Source organism: Salmo salar, chromosome 26 (genome assembly GCF_965601325.2).
Source record: "Salmo salar chromosome 26, fSalSal1, whole genome shotgun sequence".
Taxonomy (NCBI): Eukaryota; Metazoa; Chordata; class Actinopteri; order Salmoniformes; family Salmonidae; genus Salmo; species Salmo salar.
In genome coordinates this window covers 55,692,501-55,702,500 of record NC_138316.1, presented here as the reverse complement: position 1 = coordinate 55,702,500, position 10,000 = coordinate 55,692,501, and the positions used below count along the sequence as shown (strand labels likewise).

Sequence of the window (10,000 nt, the reverse complement as noted above, 5' to 3'; positions counted from 1 at the left end):
TGGCTGCTAACCAACTCACCTCTCTACCCCTAGGTTAGTATGGGGTCAGAGGTCACCACAGCCTCAAACCAGCTCAGTAGGGCTGCTAACCAACTCACCTCTCTACCCCTAGGTTAGTATGGGGTCAGAGGTCACCACAGCCTCAAACCAGCTCAGTATGGCTGCTAACCAACTCACCTCTCTACCCCTAGGTTAGTATGGGGTCAGAGGTCACCACAGCCTCAAACCAGCTCAGTAGGGCTGCTAACCAACTCACCTCTCTACCCCTAGGTTAGTATGGGGTCAGAGGTCACCACAGCCTCAACGAGCTCAGTATGGCTGCTAACCAACTCACCTCTCTACCCCTAGGTTAGTATGGGGTCAGAGGTCACCACAGCCTCAAACCAGCTCAGTATGGCTGCTAACCAACTCACCTCTCTACCCCTAGGTTAGTATGGGGTCAGAGGTCACCACAGCCTCAAACCAGCTCAGTATGGCTGCTAACCAACTCACCTCTCTACCCCTAGGTTAGTATGGGGTCAGAGGTCACCACAGCCTCAAACCAGCTCAGTATGGCTGCTAACCAACTCACCTCTCTACCCCTAGGTTAGTATGGGGTCAGAGGTCACCACAGCCTCAAACCAGCTCAGTAGGGCTGCTAACCAACTCACCTCTCTACCCCTAGGTTAGTATGGGGTCAGAGGTCACCACAGCCTCAAACCAGCTCAGTATGGCTGCTAACCAACTCACCTCTCTACCCCTAGGTTAGTATGGGGTCAGAGGTCACCACAGCCTCAAACCAGCTCAGTATGGCTGCTAACCAACTCACCTCTCTACCCCTAGGTTAGTATGGGGTCAGAGGTCACCACAGCCTCAAACCAGCTCAGTAGGGCTGCTAACCAACTCACCTCTCTACCCCTAGGTTAGTATGGGGTCAGAGGTCACCACAGCCTCAAACCAGCTCAGTAGGGCTGCTAACCAACTCACCTCTCTACCCCTAGGTTAGTATGGGGTCAGAGGTCACCACAGCCTCAAACGAGCTCAGTATGGCTGCTAACCAACTCACCTCTCTACCCCTAGGTTAGTATGGGGTCAGAGGTCACCACAGCCTCAAACCAGCTCAGTATGGCTGCTAACCAACTCACCTCTCTACCCCTAGGTTAGTATGGGGTCAGAGGTCACCACAGCCTCAAACCAGCTCAGTATGGCTGCTAACCAACTCACCTCTCTACCCCTAGGTTAGTATGGGGTCAGAGGTCACCACAGCCTCAAACCAGCTCAGTAGGGCTGCTAACCAACTCACCTCTCTACCCCTAGGTTAGTATGGGGTCAGAGGTCACCACAGCCTCAAACCAGCTCAGTATGGCTGCTAACCAACTCACCTCTCTACCCCTAGGTTAGTATGGGGTCAGAGGTCACCACAGCCTCAACGAGCTCAGTATGGCTGCTAACCAACTCACCTCTCTACCCCTAGGTTAGTATGGGGTCAGAGGTCACCACAGCCTCAAACGAGCTCAGTATGGCTGCTAACCAACTCACCTCTCTACCCCTAGGTTAGTATGGGGTCAGAGGTCACCACAGCCTCAAACCAGCTCAGTATGGCTGCTAACCAACTCACCTCTCTACCCCTAGGTTAGTATGGGGTCAGAGGTCACCACAGCCTCAAACCAGCTCAGTAGGGCTGCTAACCAACTCACCTCTCTACCCCTAGGTTAGTATGGGGTCAGAGGTCACCACAGCCTCAACGAGCTCAGTATGGCTGCTAACCAACTCACCTCTCTACCCCTAGGTTAGTATGGGGTCAGAGGTCACCACAGCCTCAAACCAGCTCAGTATGGCTGCTAACCAACTCACCTCTCTACCCCTAGGTTAGTATGGGGTCAGAGGTCACCACAGCCTCAAACCAGCTCAGTAGGGCTGCTAACCAACTCACCTCTCTACCCCTAGGTTAGTATGGGGTCAGAGGTCACCACAGCCTCAAACCAGCTCAGTAGGGCTGCTAACCAACTCACCTCTCTACCCCTAGGTTAGTATGGGGTCAGAGGTCACCACAGCCTCAAACCAGCTCAGTAGGGCTGCTAACCAACTCACCTCTCTACCCCTAGGTTAGTATGGGGTCAGAGGTCACCACAGCCTCAAACCAGCTCAGTAGGGCTGCTAACCAACTCACCTCTCTACCCCTAGGTTAGTATGGGGTCAGAGGTCACCACAGCCTCAAACCAGCTCAGTAGGGCTGCTAACCAACTCACCTCTCTACCCCTAGGTTAGTATGGGGTCAGAGGTCACCACAGCCTCAACGAGCTCAGTATGGCTGCTAACCAACTCACCTCTCTACCCCTAGGTTAGTATGGGGTCAGAGGTCACCACAGCCTCAACGAGCTCAGTATGGCTGCTAACCAACTCACCTCTCTACCCCTAGGTTAGTATGGGGTCAGAGGTCACCACAGCCTCAAACCAGCTCAGTATGGCTGCTAACCAACTCACCTCTCTACCCCTAGGTTAGTATGGGGTCAGAGGTCACCACAGCCTCAAACCAGCTCAGTAGGGCTGCTAACCAACTCACCTCTCTACCCCTAGGTTAGTATGGGGTCAGAGGTCACCACAGCCTCAAACCAGCTCAGTATGGCTGCTAACCAACTCACCTCTCTACCCCTAGGTTAGTATGGGGTCAGAGGTCACCACAGCCTCAAACCAGCTCAGTAGGGCTGCTAACCAACTCACCTCTCTACCCCTAGGTTAGTATGGGGTCAGAGGTCACCACAGCCTCAAACCAGCTCAGTATGGCTGCTAACCAACTCACCTCTCTACCCCTAGGTTAGTATGGGGTCAGAGGTCACCACAGCCTCAAACCAGCTCAGTATGGCTGCTAACCAACTCACCTCTCTACCCCTAGGTTAGTATGGGGTCAGAGGTCACCACAGCCTCAAACCAGCTCAGTATGGCTGCTAACCAACTCACCTCTCTACCCCTAGGTTAGTATGGGGTCAGAGGTCACCACAGCCTCAAACCAGCTCAGTATGGCTGCTAACCAACTCACCTCTCTACCCCTAGGTTAGTATGGGGTCAGAGGTCACCACAGCCTCAAACCAGCTCAGTAGGGCTGCTAACCAACTCACCTCTCTACCCCTAGGTTAGTATGGGGTCAGAGGTCACCACAGCCTCAAACCAGCTCAGTAGGGCTGCTAACCAACTCACCTCTCTACCCCTAGGTTAGTATGGGGTCAGAGGTCACCACAGCCTCAAACCAGCTCAGTATGGCTGCTAACCAACTCACCTCTCTACCCCTAGGTTAGTATGGGGTCAGAGGTCACCACAGCCTCAAACCAGCTCAGTATGGCTGCTAACCAACTCACCTCTCTACCCCTAGGTTAGTATGGGGTCAGAGGTCACCACAGCCTCAAACCAGCTCAGTATGGCTGCTAACCAACTCACCTCTCTACCCCTAGGTTAGTATGGGGTCAGAGGTCACCACAGCCTCAAACCAGCTCAGTATGGCTGCTAACCAACTCACCTCTCTACCCCTAGGTTAGTATGGGGTCAGAGGTCACCACAGCCTCAAACCAGCTCAGTAGGGCTGCTAACCAACTCACCTCTCTACCCCTAGGTTAGTATGGGGTCAGAGGTCACCACAGCCTCAACCAGCTCAGTAGGGCTGCTAACCAACTCACCTCTCTACCCCTAGGTTAGTATGGGGTCAGAGGTCACCACAGCCTCAACCAGCTCAGTAGGGCTGCTAACCAACTCACCTCTCTACCCCTAGGTTAGTATGGGGTCAGAGGTCACCACAGCCAGCCAGCCAGGGAGGTATGGGCGGCCAGCCAGCCAGGGAGGTATGGGCGCTGTAGTAGTTAGACCAGCCAGGGAGGTATGGGCAGCCGGCCAGCCAGGGAGGTATGGGCAGCCAGCCAGCCAGGGAGGTATGGGTAGCCAGCCAGCCAGGGAGGTATGGGCAGCCAGCCAGCCAGGGAGGTATGGGCAGCCAGCCAGCCAGGGAGGTATGGGCAGCCAGCCAGCCAGGGTGGTATGGGTAGCCAGCCAGCCAGGGAGGTATGGGCAGCCAGCCAGCCAGCCAGGGAGGTATGGGCAGCCAGCCAGCCAGCCAGGGAAGTATGGGCAGCCAGCCAGGGAGGTATGGGCAGCCAGCCAGCCAGGGAGGTATGGGTAGCCAGCCAGCCAGCCAGGGAGGTATGGGCAGCCAGCCAGCCAGCCAGGGAGGTATGGGCAGCCAGCCAGCCAGCCAGGGAGGTATGGGCAGCCAGCCAGCCAGCCAGGGAGGTATGGGCAGCCAGCCAGCCAGCCAGGGAGGTATGGGCAGCCAGCCAGCCAGCCAGGGAGGTATGGGCGGCCAGCCAGGGAGGTATGGGTAGCCAGCCAGCCAGGGAGGTATGGGCAGCCAGCCAGGGAGTTATGGGCGGCCAGCCAGCCAGGGAGGTATGGGTAGCCAGCCAGCCAGGGAGGTATGGGTAGCCAGCCAGCCAGGGAGGTATGGGCAGCCAGCCAGCCAGCCAGGGAGGTATGGGCGGCCAGCCAGCCAGCCAGGGAGGTATGGGCGGCCAGCCAGCCAGGGAGGTATGGGCGGCCAGCCAGCCAGCCAGGAGGTATGGGCGGCCAGCCAGCCAGCCAGGGAGGTATGGGCGGCCAGCCAGCCAGCCAGGGAGGTATGGGCGGCCAGCCAGCCAGCCAGGGAGGTATGGGCGGCCAGCCAGCCAGCCAGGGAGGTATGGGCGGCCAGCCAGCCAGCCAGGGAGGTATGGGCGGCCAGCCAGCCAGCCAGGGAGGTATGGGCGGCCAGCCAGCCAGCCAGCCAGGGAGGTATGGGCGGCCAGCCAGGGAGGTATGGGCGGCCAGCCAGGGAGGTATGGGCGGCCAGCCAGGGAGGTATGGGCGGCCAGCCAGGGAGGTATGGGCGGCCAGCCAGGGAGGTATGGGCGGCCAGCCAGCCAGGGAGGTATGGGCGGCCAGCCAGCCAGGGAGGTATGGGCGGCCAGCCAGCCAGCCAGGGAGGTATGGGCGGCCAGCCAGCCAGCCAGGGAGGTATGGGCTGCCAGCCAGCCAGCCAGGGAGGTATGGGCGGCCAGCCAGCCAGCCAGCCAGGGAGGTATGGGCGGCCAGCCAGCCAGCCAGCCAGCCAGGGAGGTATGGGCGGCCAGCCAGCCAGCCAGCCAGGGAGGTATGGGCGGCCAGCCAGCCAGCCAGCCAGGGAGGTATGGGCGGCCAGCCAGCCAGCCAGCCAGGGAGGTATGGGCGCTGTAGTAGTTAGACCAGTCAGGGATTACAGAGGCTTCCATTGACTGTTGATAGGTGAGCCTGTCTGATAGTGGTAGGTGAGCCTGTCTGATAGTGGTAGGTGAGCCTGTCTGATAGTGGTAGGTGAGCCTGTCTGATAATGGTAGGTGAGCCTGTCTGATAGTGCTAGGTGAGCCTGTCTGATAATGGTAGGTGAGCCTGTCTGATAATGGTAGGTGAGCCTGTCTGATAATGGTAGGTGAGCCTGTCTGATAATGGTAGGTGATCCTGTCTGATTGTATTCTGGGTGATCCTGTCTGATAATGGTAGGTGAGCCTGTCTGATAATGGTAGGTGATCCTGTCTGATTGTATTCTGGGTGATCCTGTCTGATAGTGGTAGGTGATCCTGTCTGATTGTATTCTGGGTGATCCTGTCTGATAGTGGTAGGTGATCCTGTCTGATTGTATTCTGGGTGATCCTGTCTGATAGTGGTAGGTGATCCTGTCTGATTGTATTCTGGGTGTGTGTTCCAGATTTGGGTCGTTCCAGAGAGCTGCAGTTTGTGTTTGTTGACAACAACGTCCACCTCAAAGGCCTTCCTTCATACCTGTACAACAAGGTGATTGGCTGCAGCGGGTAAGGACAGCCCCTAACCCTTATATCTGTACACGGTGATTGGCTGCGGCGGATAAGGACAGCCCCTAACCCTTATATCTGTACACGGTGATTGGCTGCAGCGGATAAGGACAGCCCCTAACCCTTATATCTGTACACGGTGATTGGCTGCGGCGGATAAGGACAGCCCCTAACCCTTATATCTCTACAAGGTGATTGGCTGCAGCGGATAAGGACAGCCCCTAACCCTTATATCTGTACACGGTGATTGGCTGCAGCGGATAAGGACAGCCCCTAACCCTTATATCTGTACACGGTGATTGGCTGCGGCGGATAAGGACAGCCCCTAACCCTTATATCTGTACACGGTGATTGGCTGCAGCGGATAAGGACAGCCCCTAACCCTTATATCTGTACACGGTGATTGGCTGCAGCGGATAAGGACAGCCCCTAACCCTTATATCTGTACACGGTGATTGGCTGCAGCGGATAAGGACAGCCCCTAACCCTTATATCTGTACACGGTGATTGGCTGCGGCGGATAAGGACAGCCCCTAACCCTTATATCTGTACACGGTGATTGGCTGCAGCGGATAAGGACAGCCCCTAACCCTTATATCTGTACACGGTGATTGGCTGCAGCGGATAAGGACAGCCCCTAACCCTTATATCTGTACACGGTGATTGGCTGCAGCGGATAAGGACAGCCCCTAACCCTTATATCTGTACACGGTGATTGGCTGCGGCGGATAAGGACAGCCCCTAACCCTTATATCTGTACACGGTGATTGGCTGCGGCGGATAAGGACAGCCCCTAACCCTTATATCTGTACACGGTGATTGGCTGCAGCGGATAAGGACAGCCCCTAACACTTATATCTGTACACGGTGATTGGCTGCGGCGGATAAGGACAGCCCCTAACCCTTATATCTGTACACGGTGATTGGCTGCAGCGGATAAGGACAGCCCCTAACCCTTATATCTGTACACGGTGATTGGCTGCAGCGGATAAGGACAGCCCCTAACCCTTATATCTGTACACGGTGATTGGCTGCGGCGGATAAGGACAGCCCCTAACCCTTATATCTGTACACGGTGATTGGCTGCGGCGGATAAGGACAGCCCCTAACCCTTATATCTGTACACGGTGATTGGCTGCAGCGGATAAGGACAGCCCCTAACCCTTATATCTGTACACGGTGATTGGCTGCGGCGGATAAGGACAGCCCCTAACCCTTATATCTGTACACGGTGATTGGCTGCAGCGGATAAGGACAGCCCCTAACCCTTATATCTGTACACGGTGATTGGCTGCAGCGGATAAGGACAGCCCCTAACCCTTATATCTGTACACGGTGATTGGCTGCAGCGGATAAGGACAGCCCCTAACCCTTATATCTGTACACGGTGATTGGCTGCGGCGGATAAGGACAGCCCCTAACCCTTATATCTGTACACGGTGATTGGCTGCAGCGGATAAGGACAGCCCCTAACCCTTATATCTGTACACGGTGATTGGCTGCAGCGGATAAGGACAGCCCCTAACCCTTATATCTGTACACGGTGATTGGCTGCGGCGGATAAGGACAGCCCCTAACCCTTATATCTGTACACGGTGATTGGCTGCAGCGGATAAGGACAGCCCCTAACCCTTATATCTGTACACGGTGATTGGCTGCAGCGGATAAGGACAGCCCCTAACCCTTATATCTGTACACGGTGATTGGCTGCGGCGGATAAGGACACATCTCCGTCCATTTCTTTAGCTTTATTGTGAAGGAATATCATTTTTCCAGCATTTTGTGTCGACATTTCATTGCTTACTGACCTTTTTCTTAATTGGATAAATCTATGTCTATGAATGTATTATAGCAGAATTTGGATTGGAGTCTCAGACATTGACGTCTGTCTGTCTAACCTGTCTGTCTCTCTGTCTCTCTGGTCTGTCTGTCTGTCTGTTTCTTTATCTGTCTCTCTCTGTCTCTCTCTCTGTCTCTCTCTCTGTCTCTGTCTCTCTCTCTCTCTGTCTCTCTCTGTCTCTCTCTCTCTCTCTGTCTCTCTCTGTGTCTGTCTCTCTCTCTCTCTCTCTGTCTCTCTCTGTCTCTGTCTCTCTCTGTCTCTCTCTGTCTCTCTCTCTGTCTCTCTCTCTGTCTCTCTCTCTGTCTCTCTCTGTCTCTGTCTCTCTCTGTCTCTCTCTCTCTCTGTCTCTCTCTGTGTCTGTCTCTCTCTCTCTGTCTCTCTCTGTGTCTGTGTCTCTCTGTGGCTGTGTCTCTCTCCAGGTGTGGTCTGTCAGGGCAGGTGTCTGACCGGGCGCCCCAGCCTCTGTCTCTGGGAGACGTGTCTGTCCATCTGCCTGCTGAGGTGAAGGCTATAGGCTCAGAGACGGAGCGAGTGGGCCCCCTGGAGGAGCTCGCCATGAGGGCCCTGCACAGCATGTACAGTGGACAGCCACTCAGAGGTGAGGAGACACACTGATCCTCTTGGGTCTTCTGATATTTCAGGACAAGAAGTGTCCTTTAATTCATCACACCGTAGAGACAGGAAGTGTCCTTTAATTCATCACACCATAGACACAGGAAGTGTCCTTTAATTCATCACACCGTAGAGACAGGAAGTGTCCTTTAATTCATCGCACCGTAGAGACAGGAAGTGTCCTTTAATTCATCGCACCGTAGAGACAGGAAGTGTCCTTTAATTCATCGCACCGTAGAGACAGGAAGTGTCCTTTAATTCATCACACCGTAGAGACAGGAAGTGTCCTTTAATTCATCACACCATAGACACAGGAAGTGTCCTTTTAATTCATCACACCGTAGAGATAGGAAGTGTCCTTTAATTCATCGCACCGTAGAGACAGGAAGTGTCCTTTAATTCATCGCACCGTAGAGACAGGAAGTGTCCTTTAATTCATCACACCGTAGAGACAGGAAGTGTCCTTTAATTCATCGCACCGTAGAGACAGGAAGTGTCCTTTAATTCATCACACCGTAGAGACAGGAAGTGTCCTTTAATTCATTACACCATAGAGACAGGAAGTGTCCTTTAATTCATCACACCATAGAGATGCTGTACAGATGGGAGAATAATAATGGGGGTCTTAGCACCGAGCCTGGTGGAACGCCAAATTCAGCTACGGAACATTTGAGGCGATCTAATATGACATTGAGCAGATTCCATCCTGATGGGGATGAATGTGAAGACAAGGAAGTGACATCAGCTCTGGGATAATATAGAATATTGTCTCTGTCCGAAATGGCTCCCCATTTCCTATATAGTGGACTGCTTTTTAGAGAATAGGGTGCCATTTGGGGGGACACACACAGTACTTTCACACTCTGAAATGAGACATCACGCTCTGAAATGAGACATCACACTCTGAAATGAGACATCACACTCTGAAATGAGGCATCACACTCTGAAATGAGGCATCACACTCTGAAATGAGGCATCACACTCTGAAACGATACATCACACTGAAACGAGACATCACACTCTGAAACGAGACATCGCGCTCTGAAACGAGGCATCGCGCTCTGAAACGAGGCATCGCGCTCTGAAACGAGGCATCGCGCTCTGAAACGAGACATCGCGCTCTGAAACGAGACATCGCACACTGAAACGATACATCGCACACTGAAACGATACATCGCACACTGAAACTATAGCGTGATCACACGGTCATCCGGAACAGCTTGTGCTCTCATGCATGATTCAGTGTTGCCTCAAAGCGAGCAAAGAAGGCGTTTAGTTAGTTTGGTAAAGCTTGCTTCACTGGGCAGCTCGTGGCTGGGTTTCCCTTTGTAATCCGTGATAGTTTGCAAGCCCCACCACATCCAACAAGCATCAATGTCGGTGTAGTAGGATTCCATCTTAGTCCAGTATTGACACTTTGCCGGATTGATGGTTCGCAAGCCCCACCACATCCAACAAGCATCAATGTCGGTGTAGTAGGATTCCATCTTAGTCCAGTATTGACACTTTGCCGGATTGATGGTTCGCAAGCCCCACCACATCCAACAAGCATCAATGTCGGTGTAGTAGGATTCCATCTTAGTCCAGTATTGACACTTTGCCGGATTGATGGTTCGCAAGCCCCACCACATCCAACAAGCATCAATGTCGGTGTAGTAGGATTCCATCTTAGTCCAGTATTGACACTTTGCCGGATTGATGGTTC

General features: G+C 54.0%; 1 protein-coding gene across 3 annotated transcripts in view; it reads left to right on the top strand.

Moving 5' to 3' along the window:
* The window catches only part of lrrc28 (leucine rich repeat containing 28), a 38,245-nt gene that overhangs the window by 5,825 nt on the left and 22,420 nt on the right, over positions 1 to 10,000 (top strand). For all 3 annotated transcript variants that reach the window (XM_082969880.1, XM_082969881.1, XM_082969882.1), the window contains exons 7-8: positions 5,741 to 5,843; positions 8,103 to 8,281. In XM_082969880.1, the coding sequence (XP_082826006.1) occupies positions 5,741 to 5,843; positions 8,103 to 8,281 (282 nt within the window). The remainder of the gene's footprint in view (positions 1 to 5,740; positions 5,844 to 8,102; positions 8,282 to 10,000) is intronic.